This window comes from Pipistrellus kuhlii, unplaced genomic scaffold (genome assembly GCF_014108245.1).
Source record: "Pipistrellus kuhlii isolate mPipKuh1 unplaced genomic scaffold, mPipKuh1.p scaffold_m20_p_51, whole genome shotgun sequence".
NCBI lineage: Eukaryota > Metazoa > Chordata > Mammalia > Chiroptera > Vespertilionidae > Pipistrellus > Pipistrellus kuhlii.
Genome location: NW_023425553.1, coordinates 969567 through 983328, shown reverse-complemented (window position 1 = coordinate 983328; position 13762 = coordinate 969567). Strand labels below are relative to the sequence as shown.

The 13762-nt window shown below is 41.1% G+C and overlaps 1 protein-coding gene and 1 non-coding gene across 4 annotated transcripts in view; one reads left to right on the top strand and one right to left on the bottom strand.

Moving 5' to 3' along the window:
• The window catches only part of F8 (coagulation factor VIII), an 88956-nt gene that overhangs the window by 20284 nt on the left and 54910 nt on the right, over window positions 1–13762 (top strand). For all 3 annotated transcript variants that reach the window (XM_045573536.1, XM_045573535.1, XM_036415731.2), the window contains 5 exons: window positions 3743–3864; window positions 4716–4838; window positions 8580–8792; window positions 11190–11249; window positions 12450–12566. In XM_045573536.1, coding sequence (XP_045429492.1) covers window positions 3743–3864; window positions 4716–4838; window positions 8580–8792; window positions 11190–11249; window positions 12450–12566 — 635 coding nt within the window. The remainder of the gene's footprint in view (window positions 1–3742; window positions 3865–4715; window positions 4839–8579; window positions 8793–11189; window positions 11250–12449; window positions 12567–13762) is intronic.
• Window positions 10892–10998, bottom strand: LOC118706488. Its single transcript, XR_004984040.1, has one exon. It is a non-coding gene; the product is annotated as a U6 spliceosomal RNA (small nuclear RNA).

Sequence of the window (13762 nt, the reverse complement as noted above, 5' to 3'; positions counted from 1 at the left end):
TTTATCTGGTTTTGGAATTATTATAGGATAATGCTGGCCTCATAAAATAAGCTTGGGAGCCTTCCCTCTTGAATTTTTTGGAATAGATTGACAAGGAATAGATATTAGTTCTTCTTTGAATGCTTTGGAAAACACAAACATGTGAAGCCATCTGGTACAGGACTTCTGTTTGTTGGGAGTTTTTTTTTATTATGCCTCTGATTTTACTAGTAGTAATCTGTCTATTCAGATGACCTGATATTTTCCTGATTCAGTTTTGGAAAATTGTATGTTTCTAGGAATTGATCCATTTGGTCCAGATAGTCCAATTTGTTGTCATATAGTTGTTCATAATATTTTCTTACAATCCCTTGTATTTATTTGTTGTCAGTTGTTACTTCTCCTCTTTCATTTCTGATTTTATTTGACTCCTATCTTTTAAAAAATATATTTTATTGAATTTTACAGAGAGAGGAAGGGAGAGAGATAGGGAGTTAGAACCATCTATGAGAGAGAAACATCAGTCACCTGCCTCCTGCACACTCCCTACTGGGGATGTGCCCACAACCAAGGTACATGCCCTTGACCATAATCAAACCTGGGACCTTTCAGTCCACAGACCAATATTCTATCCACTGAGCCAGGTCAGGGCATTGACTCCTGTCTTTTTAAATACATATTTTTATTTATTTCAGAGAAGAAGGGAGGGGGAGAGAGAGATAGAAACATCAATGGTGAGAATCATTGCTTGGTTGCCTCCTGCACGTCCCCTACTGGGCATGTGCCCTTGACTGGAATTGAACCCTGGATCCTTCAGTCCACAGGTCAATGCTCTATCCTCTGAGCTAAACCAGCTAGGGCTCCGTCTTTTTTTTTTTTTTAATTAGTCTAGCTAAAGTTTCATCAAACTCGTTTGAAAGAACCAGCTCTTAATTTCATTGATCTTTTATATATTTTTTAAGTCTATATCATTTATTTCTGCTCCCGTATTCATTATTTTCTTCTTTCTACTCACTTTGAGGTTTTTTTTTTTCAAGTTCCTTTTAGTGTGAAGTGAGATTGTTTATTTGAGATTTTTTGTTTTGTTTTTTGAGATAGACCCATAATACTATGAAATTCTCTCTTAGCCTTGGCCTTGTCCCATAGATTTGAGGTTGTTGTTGTGTTGTTTTTTTGTTTTTTGTTTTTTTTTAAATATATTTTATTGATTTTTTTTTACAGAAAGGAAGGGAGAGGGATAGAGAGCTAGGAACATCAATGAGAGAGACATCAATCAGCTGCCTCCTGCACACCCCCCACCGGGGATGTGCCCACATCCAATGTACATGCCCTTGACTGGAATCGAACCCGGGACCCTTCAGTCCGCAGACCGACGCTCTATCCACTGAGCAAAACTGGTTTTGGCTGTTGTTGTGTTTTCATTTTCATTTCCTTCAAGGTTTATTCCTTGTACATCACTGATTTTCAGTTTAGCAACTTTCACAATTTAATATTGCATTTTCCTTTTCTACCTCAGCGTTTCTACTAAAGCCTTTATAAGAAAAAGGAAAAAAATAATTCTTACAGGAATGAGTGATTCTCTGGTGTGGCTGCTCCTGAAATAAACATTGATATTTTTGTTATTTCAGCAAAAGATTGAGAAAGAAATAAGCAATAAATGTCAGGTACCTTGTTATTGATTTCACATCCTGGTAATCCTAGGTATGGTGTGGCTTTTGCTCCAAGCATACTAATATCCACAGTCGGATATTCCTGCTCTTTCCCCCACCTTATCCTTATTGTTGTCATTTTTAACAAGAGTGTATATGTCTTGCTAGTTAATGTTTGGGGTTCTTTCTTTAGTGGTACATATCACATACCAAGTGTATCACCATTTATTTGTGTTGTCCTTCCATCACATCTCCCACTTTTCTTACACACACACACACACACACACACACACACACACACATATATATATATATATATATATATATATATATATACACATATTTATAGATAGATAGATAGGTAGATAGATATAGATATATAGATATATATATATATATATATATTTTTTTTTTTTTTTTTTTTTTATGGATTTCAGAGACAAAAGGAGAGGGAGAGAAGGATAGAATCATCAATGATGAGAGAGAATCATTGATCAGCTGGTTCCTGCAGTGTGTTGTCCTCACACTGGGGATCAAGCCCACAACCCAGGCATGTACCCTGAGCAGGAATTGAACTTTGACCTCCTGATTCATAGGTTGATACTCAACCACTGAGCCACACCGGTCAGGCATATTTCCTGTTTTTCATAAGCCCTTGAGAGTCAACAAGACATCAAAAACAACACCTACTCTATATCCTATATAATAAAAAAGTAATATGCAGATTGACCATCATGCCCTTGCACAAGATGGCCACACCATGTGGTCATAAGATGGCCACCCCTATGTAGTCACAAGATGGCCACCACAAGATGGCCGGCAGGGGAGGGCAGTTGTGGACGACTGGGCCTACAGGAGAGGAAGGACAGTTGTGGGGGACCAGGAGGTCACAGTTCGATTCCCATCAGGGCACATGCCCAGGTTGCAGGCTCAATCCCCAGTGTGGGGTGTGCAGGAGGCAGCCGATCAATGATTCTCTTTCATCATTGATATTTCTCTCTCACACACACCCTGCCCTTTCTTCTCTGAAAGCAATAAAGATATATTTTAAGAAATAATTAGTATTGCTGAAATTGGCTCAGTGGATAGAGCGTCGACCTGCAGACCGAAAGGTCCTGGGTTCAATTCCGGTCAAGGGCATGTACCTTGGTTGCGGGCACATCCCCAGTTGGGGTTGCAGGAGTCGGCTGATCAATGTTTCTCTCTCATCAATGTTTCTGACTCTCTATCCCTCTCTCATCCTCTCTGTAAAAAAATCAATAAAATATATTAAAAATAAAAAAATAATTAGTATTAATGGAGATTTGACTAAATTACAGCTCCTGGCACCTTTAGGTCTCAATATATATATATATAGTCTTCATTGGAAGGTCGTTTTTTCTGTCGTATCCCTTATTTCTGGTATCTTTATGAAGGAAAGTATAATTTTAGGTACATACTGACAAAATTTGAATGCAAGGTACTTAGATAAAAGTTATAGTCTGTTTTAGAGATGAAATTGAAGGATGCTGTAGTTATTGCTTTGGCAAATGATTTTTTAGCTGATGTACTGTATGGGTATCAATTATATTAGTTACCATTTTTTCCCAAATATATTTGTATTGGTTTCAAGGAGGAAGAGAGAGAGAGAGAGACACAGAGAGAGAGAGAGAGAGAGAGAGAGAGAGAGAGAGAGAGAGAGAGAGAGAGAGAAACATGCATGATGAGAATCATTGATCAGCTGCCTCCTGCATGCTCCCCCACTGGGGATTGAGCCCACAACCTGGACATGTGCGCTTCACCAGAATTGAACCTGAAACCCTTCAGTCTGAACCCATGCTCTATCTACTAAGCCAAACCAGCTAGGACTGATTTATCTTAAAAAAAAAATTATTTTAGAGAGAAAAGGGAGAAAGGGAGAGAGAGAAACATCAATGATGAGATAATCATTTATCGGCCGCCTCCTACACCCCCCCGGCCCTCGCCACTGGGAATTGAGCCTGCAACCCAGGCATATGCCCTTGACCAGAATCAAACCCGGGACCCTTCAGTCCACAGGCTAATACTCTATCCACTGAGCCAAACCAAGTAGGGCTATGATTTATCATATAACTTTTTCCTTTTTTTCCACACAGGTTTCCTCCTGAAGTGCCAAGATCTTTTCCATTCAACACCTCAGTCATATACAAAAAGACTGTCTTTGTAGAGTTCACGGATCACTTTTTCAACACTGCCAAGCCCAAGCCACCATGGATGGGTATGAAAACAGTATTGGTTGTTTATTATAAAACTGGGTATCTACTACCCCCTATCAGGGATACAGACTGGGTGAATATTTTCAATATTTTTTTTCTGCTTTTACTGTAGATATTAGAGTGCCAAGAGTTGTGGACCTGCATTTGTATTATTTCTCTCTACCTTCAATCCCTGAATGATCTTGTTCAGTCTCATAGCTTTAAAATGCCATCTCTATGCTAATAATCTTAAGTTTATATCTTGAGTTCTGACTGCAACGAGATGTTAAGATGAAACATTTTCTATCGTAGAATTATTGCTAAAAATTATGGGTGACAAGTATACCCAAATTCTAAAGAGAGATATCAACTCACCTATTCAGGAATCATTGATTGGCTGCCTCCTACACGCCCCCTACTGGGGATTCAACCCTCAACTCGGGCATGTACCCTGACTGGAAGTCAACCATGACCTCTAGATTTGTGGGTCAATGCTCAACCATTAGGCAACACCGCTGGGCTTATTTATTTTTTATGTGCTTAATGTCTCTCAAATGTGATCTTGTTGATCTGTCCTATTCACTACATCTCCGCTGCCTAGGACAGTCCCTAGAATACACTGTAGTAGGAACGCAGCTACTATTAGTTAAATGAATGAATGCATTGAATGGATTGCCAGAACTGTGTCCTCAGAACAATCATAAGATTGAGCTGGTGATAGCAGTTTCTACATTCATTCTACTACCACTTTTTATCAATAACCATGGGGACATGCTTCTCCACTGTGACTTGGACCATAACTTTCATAACAACAGGTTTTCTGGAGTGCCAACCTCCAAGTGACATTTGGGGTCCATCTCATTCATTCTTGCAGGTCTGCTGGGTCCTACAATTCGGGCTGAGGTTTCTGACACAGTGGTCATTACACTTAAGAACATGGCTTCTCATGCTGTCAGTCTTCATGCTGTTGGTGTTTCCTACTGGAAAGCGTCTGAAGGTAAGTGAAATGTCCTCCTATTGTCCTGTCATCTGGGGTAGAAGAATCTTACCTAATAAAAGAGAAACATGCAAAATTAACCATCACTCCGCTATGCCCACAGCCAATCAGAGTGAGTATGCAAATTAACCCAATAAAGATGGAGGTTCATTTGCATGTGCAGGCACAGAACAGCATAATGTCTGCTATGAGGGGAAGTGGGGCAGCGGACAGAGCTACAGGAGTGGTGCTCTGGAAAGAAGCTAGGACTTGCTGGCTCCTGGGTAGATCAGGAGCAGGGACATGCTGGCTCCCAGGTAGCTGGGAGTGAATCCAGGGGAAGGAAGGCCTATTCTTTTCTTTTCTTTTTTTAAAATATATTTTATTGATTTTGTACAGAGAGGAAGGGAGAGAGATAGAGTGTTAGAAACATCAATGAGAGAGAGTCATCAATCAGCTGCCTCTTGCACACCCCCTACTGGGGATATGCCCGCAACCAAGGTACATGCCCTTGACCGGAATCGAACCCGGGACCTTTCAGTCCCCAAGCTGACGCTCTATCCATTGAGCCAAACCGGTTTCGACGGAAGGCCTATTCTTGCACGAATATCATATATTGAGTATAAGATCATAAAAACTAGTGAGTAGTAGAGTTAAGAGGCTAATCTAGGCCTATTTCATGAAGTTCAGAACATTGTCATTTTAGTCTGATCCCCAAAATTTTTATTTGGTTCCCTCTTCTCCCATGGGAATTCAAGCCACAGATCCCAAAATTCCCACTTCATCTGCCTTCCTATGCCCAGAAAATTTACTAGAGAGGAATCAAGACTCATGGTATAAAGTCGAAACAGAATTTTCCTTCTCCTTTTTTAGATTCTGACTTTTCAGATATTTCCTCTCCTTTTCCTCCCCCCATTTCTAAATATGGATGCCACTGGGGGTGAGAGACAACTAGCAGAAGCACAAGATGACCTCGTTAAAACAAACAACCTGTTTGGCCACGGTCCCCACTTCAACGATCTCCTCCTTAACTTCACAATGCGCGAAGGGAGTGAAGAGGGTGCCACAATAGACTAAGATATTGTCCAGATAGATCGAGATGATTCCAGAAAATCCTTAATAAATTATTGGAGCATGTGCTCCATGTTGTACAGCCTCACTCTGCTTATATGTTGACCAATTTCTCATTCTGAAATTGGAAGACCTTAATTGCCTGGGTTTCACTCATGAGGCCAGGGCTGACCTGGATTAGGGAAAGGAGATAGGACGGGGCAGGTGGTATACTATACCACTATACTATAGAGGAAAAATTATTCCAAGCTCTGGCTAGAGCTGGGCTGGCTATTTCCATGAGGCTTATCTACTTGGGAGCATTTAAAATAAATCTAGGGGCATTTTAGAGAGTCCAGGGTTCTCACAGTTGTGCAGCATATAGCACTTGTACCCTAAGCCAGGTGAGGTTTGGGAAAATGGATTATCTAATTTCTCATACGGGCATCTACAGTGGTTCTGCCCAGAAATAACACAGGTGATGGCCTAATGCCTATGTGATTTATAGTCCTATCATGAGCCTTTATATATATATATATTTTTTTTTTTAAATATATTTTATTGATTTTTTTACAGAGAGAAAGGGAGAGAGATAGAAAGTTAAAAACATCAATGAGAGTCATTGGTCAGCTGCCTCTTGCACACCCCCTACTGAGGATGTGCCTGCAACCAACGTACATGCCCTTGACCGGAATCAAACCCGGGACCTTTCAGTCCACAAGCCGATGCTCTATCCAGTGAGCAACCGGTTTCGGCATGAGCCTTTATATTTTTACTAGAGGCCCGGTGCATGACATTCTTATACTGGGGGATGGGGAGGTCCCTCAGCCAAGTCTTTGCCCTCTCACAGTCTGGGACCTCTTGGGGGATGGATGTCGCCTGCAGGCCAACATCCCCCTGAAGGGTCCTTAGTGCTGTCACAGAGGCAGGAGCAGTTCCCTGCCACCACTGCTGTGCTCGCCAGCCATGAACCCGGTTTCTGGCTGAGCAGCACTCCTCCTGTGGGAGCACACTAACCACCAGGGGACAGCTCCTGTATTGAGCGTCTACCCCCTGGTGGTCAGTGTGCATCATAGCAACCGGTCATTCCACCATTCGGTCAATTTGCATTTTAGGGTTTTATTATATAGGATATTATAATCAAGAAGCATCTGACCGCCGAAACCGGTTTGGCTCAGTGAATAGAGCGTCGGCCTGCGGACTGAAAGGTCCCGGGTTCGATTCCGGTCAAGGGCATGTATATTGGTTGCAGGCACATCCCCAGTCGGGGGTGGGCAAGAGGCAGCTGGTCGATGTTTCTCTCTCATCGACATTTCTAGCTCTCTATCCCTCTCAATTCCTCTCTGTGTAAAATCAATAAAAAATATATTATAAAAAAAAAAAAAAGAAGCATCTGACCTTCTTATACTAGTCTGGGATCCCCCGATTGTCAAATAAATTTGTGATGATGTTGAATATCATTCTATGAGATCGTTGACTTTTCTCACATCCTTTTGTAAAGTATCTGATGCAGTGTTTAAGTGTTTATCCCGTTGAAAACAAATGAGTTGTTTATTATTTTCTTATCAACTTGTGGAGCTACTTAATATTCAAAATCCAAGTCCAATGGCATAGTAAATATTTGCATATCTTCTAGTCTGTGGGTTGAATTTTTACTATCTTAATTTTATTTTCATAAACACATGTTCTTAAAGTTAATGAAGCATGGAAATTCAACAATTAATGAAACACAAACATTTATCACATTTTTATTTTAGAGTTTTGTGTCCTGTTTATTAAGACATTTGCCTATCCCAAGGTCATGAAGAGTGTCTTCTATGCTTTCCTCTAGAAGTTTTATTATTTTACCCTTCACATATAGGTCTGTGATCCATCTCAAATTGATTTTTGTGTGTAGCTACCTCATAGCATTTTTAAATAGCTTTATTGGGATACAAATTAGATACCACAAAATCCACCCATTTAAGGTAGTTTGATGACTTTTAATAAATTTAGACAGTTGTGCAGTCATCAACACAATCCAGCTTTAGGACTCTTAAAGAAGTTCTCTCTTTCAAGTTCATGCCCCATTCCCAACCCCAGTCCCAGGTGACCACCGATATGCTTTGTATCTCTATGGCTTTGCATGTCTATCATTTTTTTATTGATTTCAGAAAGGAAGGGAGAGGAAGAGAGATAGAAACATCAATGATGAGAGATAATCACTGTCCAGCTGACTCGTGCATGCCCCACACTGGAGATTGAGCCTATAAGCTAGGCACGTGCCCTGACTGGGAATCAAATCGTGACTGCCTGGTTCTTAGGTCAATGCTCAACCACTGAGCCATGCTTGCGGAGCTATAGCTGCTGCTTATTAGTCTTCCAAATAAAGATGCAGCTGAAACCGGTTTGGCTCAGTGGATAGAGCCTCGGTCTGCAGACTGAAAGGTCCCAGGTTCGATTCCGGTCAAGGGCACATACATTGATTACGGGCACACCCCAGTCGGGGTTGTGCAGGAGGCAGCTGGTTGATGATTCTCATCGACATTCCTAACTCTCTATACCTCTCCCTTCCTCTCTGTAAAAAATCAATAAAACATTTTTTAAAAAATACAAATAAAGATGCAGAAAAGTTGTTGCTTGTGTAGAATCTACTGGTGACAATAAACTTGATATGTTTCCCTGAATAGACAGTGGGCATAAAAATGACAATTTTATACATTCTTGCTTCAGGTGCTGAATATGAGGATCAGACCAGCCAAAGGGAGAAGGAAGATGACAAAGTCATTCCTGGTGAAAGTCATACCTATGTCTGGGAGGTCCTGAAGGAGAATGGCCCCATGGCCTCTGACCCACCATGTCTCACCTACTCCTATTTTTCCCACGTGGACCTGGTGAAGGACCTGAATTCAGGTCTCATTGGAACCCTCCTGGTTTGTAGAGAAGGTAAGTGTAAGGAAAGGTAGGATTGAGAGGAAATAATCAGGGAAATGCAAACATCTGGGTCTAGCCATAAAAGATAACATTTATGTTCTTTCCTCTGAAAGAGATTCCTTTCTGAACCCTAGCACAGTAGGCGGCAAACCACGGCTCGCGAGCCACATACGGCTCTTTGGCCCCTTGAGTGTGGCTCTTCCACAAAATGCCACGTGTGGGCGCGCACGTCCAGTGCGATTGAAACTTCGTGGCCCATGCGCAGAAGTCGGTTTTCAGCCTGGGCGAGTCTGTTTTGAAGAAGTGGCGTTAGAACACTCAAGGGCCAAAGAGCCACATGTGAATCACGAGCTGCGGTTTGCCGACCACTGCCCTAGCATCATGCCCATGAAAAGGAACATAATCTAGTTTCCTAGAAGCACAGGTGTTCATCCTGTGCTGCCACAGTGCAATTTTGCTTTGGTTTTTTGTTAATCTTCAAAAATACCCTGAGGTTATTTTTTCCATTGATTTTTCGAGAGAGTGGAAGGCACGGAAGAGACAGAGAGAGAAACATCGATGTGAGAGAGACACATCAATTGGTTGCCTCCTGCACATGCCTGACAGGGGCCAGGGATCCAGCCTGCAGCCGAGGTACATGTCCTTGACCGGAATCAAACCCGGGACCCTTCATTCCATAGGCCGATAATCTATCCACTGAGCCAAATCAGCTAGGGCCACTACATGATAATTTTAAAAAGAAAATAATTGAAGTGTTTTCAGATAACTTTGCTTGTATTTTAAGTTTGTCGAGGTGAGTTACTTTCTTTGTCCAACTTTTACTTTCCAAGCATCCAGGGTACAAGAGAGACAAAAGGGGAATATTATAAGCAAAAATCTTCCTACTTGCCGAAACCGGTTTGGCTCAGTGGTAGAGCGTCGGCCTGCGGACTAAAAGGTCCCAGGTTCGATTCCGGTCAAGGGCATGTACATTGGTTGCAGGCACATCCCCGGTGGGGGGTGTGCAAGAGGCAGCTGGTTTCTCTCTCATCGACGTTTCTAGCTCTCTATCCCTCTCTCCTCCTCTCTGTAAAAAATCAATAAAATATATTTTAAAAAATCTTCCTACTCAGAATAAGGCTTCAAAGAAAACTTTCCCCCAAAATTAAGAAATACAATAATACTAAGAAAGACAGCCAACAAATTCAACCATTAGTGCACGAAGCAAGCTCGTTTTTAACATTAACAATTCTAAATATCGGTGTACATGGTGCTCATTTAAAGTGTGACTGAGGTGTTTAATAGAGACAGTTGTTATTTTGCTCATAACTTTTTTGTTTACTTATAACTGCAGAAGCAAACATGTTAAACATAATAGAAATTCTCTATATTAATGGCTTATAGCACATGTGTCAAACACAAGGCCCGCGGGCCAAATCCGTCCCGCCAGGCCTTGCAATGTGGCCCGCACCGCGCTGTCATCACTGCACTCCGCTGCGTTTCCATCACAATGACAGTTTATGACTGTTCAGTAAACCATTCGGCCCGCGATTTAGGCTGGATTTTAGATTTTGGCCCCTTCTCTGATTGAGTTTGACACCCCTAGCTTATAGGCACATTTTGTAATTTTTCTTTTTCTCTTATATTTGCTCTGAACACATGTATATATAATACTATATAAATATAATTACATGGGCTTGTATTTTATATATCATATATATATATATATATATATATATTTTTTTTTAATCTTTATTGTTGATATTATTACAGATGTCCCTTCTCCCCCCATTGTCCCCCCCCCCCTCCGGTTTCCGCCCCGTCCCAGGCCTTCACCACCCTATTGTCTGTGTCCACAGGTAACAAATATGTGCATATAAGTTCTTTGGTTAATCCCTTCCCACCTCACACTGGGGTTGGAGCCTGCAACCCTGGGCACGTGCCCTAATGGGAATCAAACCACAACCTCTTGGTTCATAGGTCGATGTTCAACCACCGACCCACGCCGGCTGGGCATGTAATTAATTTTTATTACATTTTACAGAAATTGTGGTCTGCAACAAATTTGAAATTTAAAAAAAAAAAAAGGTCTTTACCCCAAAATACTTGTGTGGTGTTTTTTTGTTTTGTTTTTTAATATGGAATGCTTCACGAATTTGCGTGTCATCTTTGCACAGGGGCCATACTAATCTTCTCTGTGTCATCCCAATGTTAGTATATGTGCTGCCGAAGTGAGCACCAAAATAGTTTTAGAAGCATCGGTATAGGAGACCTCACACCAAAGAAATGATGTTATGGTAAAGCTAACAAGAGGCAGAGGACTACATCTGTGCTGCTCTCAGGCTGCTGATGAAGTAATGTCTCCTCCTAGCGTCACATTGCTGGGAACGGCTTTTCAATAGACAATGAATTCCTTTGCTTTTTTTGCAGGGAGTCTGGCCAAAGAAAGGACACACGAATTTGTACTGCTTTTTGCTGTGTTTGATGAAGGTTAGTGAGCTGCACTCTGAATTTTGAACTCCTGAAAGAAAGCAAATGCATTAATTTATTCTGAGATGAGAGCTGCTATTGTTCAGAGGAAATGATTCTAGAAAGATCATTAATTACTGTTCAGAAATGAAGGGGGCGGAAATGACAGTGAATCCCCACCCCTAAATGAACCCATGGTTTCATTGGCAGCTGAGATAAGAAGATACAAGAGCTGGGTCACAGGTTAGCAAGCTCAACAGTCAACAGAGCCAAATATCAACAGTACGATTAAAATTTCTTTTGAGAGCCACATTTTTTAAACTTAAACTTCCTTCAACGCCACTTCTTCAAAATAGACTTACCCAGGCCGTGGTATTTTGTGGAAGAGCCACACTCAAGGGGCCAAAGAGCCTCATGTGGCTCGCGAGCCGCAGTTTGCTGACCACTGGGTTAGCTTAACCCCTCTCATTAAATCCACAAACAACGACTTTCTGCTTCAGAAAATTTTGGTAAAAATCATACATTGTATATATTTAAGGTGATGGTTTTACATATATATATATATATATATATATATATATATATATATATATATATATATAGTGAGATAGTTAACTACAGTCAAGCTAATTAACATCATCTCCTCATGGTGACCATTTGTGTGTGACAAGTGTATGTGAAATCTACTCTCTTAGCATATTCCCGGTGTTCAGCACACTCTTAGTAACTATGGTTATCATGCCTGTACTTTATATCCCCAGAACTTATTCATTTTAAAACTGAAAGTTTGTACCCTTGACTAATATCTCCCCATTTTCCTCACTCAGCTCTTGGAAACCACCATTCTACTCTCTGCTTCAATGGATATGCCTTCTTTTATCTTCACCTCTTAACTTTTAATTATTTACTTACTTATTTCTTTATTTGTATTGATTTCAGAGAGGAAGGGAGATGAGAGATATAGAAACATGAACAATGAGAGAGAATCATCCATCAACCGCCCCCTGCATGTGCCCTGACTGGGAATCAATGTTCTCTCTCGTCATTGATGCGTCTATCTCTCCCTCTCCTTCCTTTCTGAAGTCAATAAAAAAATTTTTTTTTAAAAAGAAGAAGAAGAAATGCTTAAGATGTGAGCAGTCTTTGCCCCATGGGAGAGAGGGAAGAAGAAAAGGAGACAGACACTCAGTTGACCCTACGTTTGCATCCTCTCCGCCTCAGGAAAAAGTTGGCATTCGGAAACACATGAGTCCTCCACGCAGGCTACGGACCCTGCATCTGCTGGGCCCCGGACTGAAGTGCACACAATTAACGGCTATGTAAACCGGTCTCTTCCAGGTATGTACACACTCGCTGAAGAATCCTCAGGTTCATCCTGGCTGGTTTGGCCCAGTGTATAGTGTTGGCCTGCGGATTGAAGGGTCCTGAGTTCGATTCCAGCCAAGGGCGCATGCCCAGGTTGGAGGCTTGATCCCGAGGAGGGGGTGTGCAGAAGGCAGCCGATCAATGATTCTCTCTCATCATTGCTATTTCTGTCTCTCCCTTTCCCTTCCTCTCTGAAATCAATATATTTTTTTAAAGCTTCCACAAGATTCTGCTTAATAAATAATAGGATTCTATGAAAAAAATAAAGCGTGCATACGCTTACAAAATTAGGACTACCATGATCAAAATACAAAATAGGAAGTAGGTTGAATAGAAAAAAAATCTCTCAGAAAGTAAAACCAAAAAAGAGATTAAAAATATGTTTAAATATAGATTTTAAAAATTAAAAGAATGTGTTAAGAATAAAAAGATTTGAGTCTTTGTATTAAAATTTCACAGCAGGATAAATAAATAAGAAAGTGTCCCAACACAAAATTATTATTGTGGAATTCCAAGAACACAGAGACCTGGGAGAAACAGTTGCATACAAAGACATGAGAATTAGATTGGCAATATAAAAATTAAATTAATTTAAGCAGTATTTCAAAGTTCTAAAGTAAAAGTCATTTTCAACCTGGAGTTCATAGCCAAACTATAGATTAGCATTGGGGGAAGAATAAAGACATTTTTAGAAATGGTAACACTTAGAAGCCATTGAAAATGTATTAAGTAAAATTAGAATGTAAGCCAAGAAAGAGGAAAATGGAAAATTTAGAAACACAAGAAAATAATAAAGGATGAGGACAGGTATTTTCTTAATTCTTCACTGTATTTCCAATAACTCTATCATGAAGACACATGATTTTAGAATTAGAAAAGAATTTTCAAATCATGCAAGTCCCTGCTCTCATATAGCTTATCCTATATAATTAAAGGCTAATATGCAAATTGTCCTTTTGACTGGGTGTTTGGCCAGGGGGCGGAGCCAGCTGGCCAACTGCTTGCAGCCCCACCCCTGAGAAGCCCCCCCATCTCGATCTGGGGTGGGACCAGCCAGCCAATTGCCCACAGCCCCTCACCCCAACTGGCCCCGCCCCCAACCGACCCCTCCCATCAGGGGCAGGGCAGGCCAGCCAACCACCCACAGTTCCTCCCCCTGGCTGGCCCGC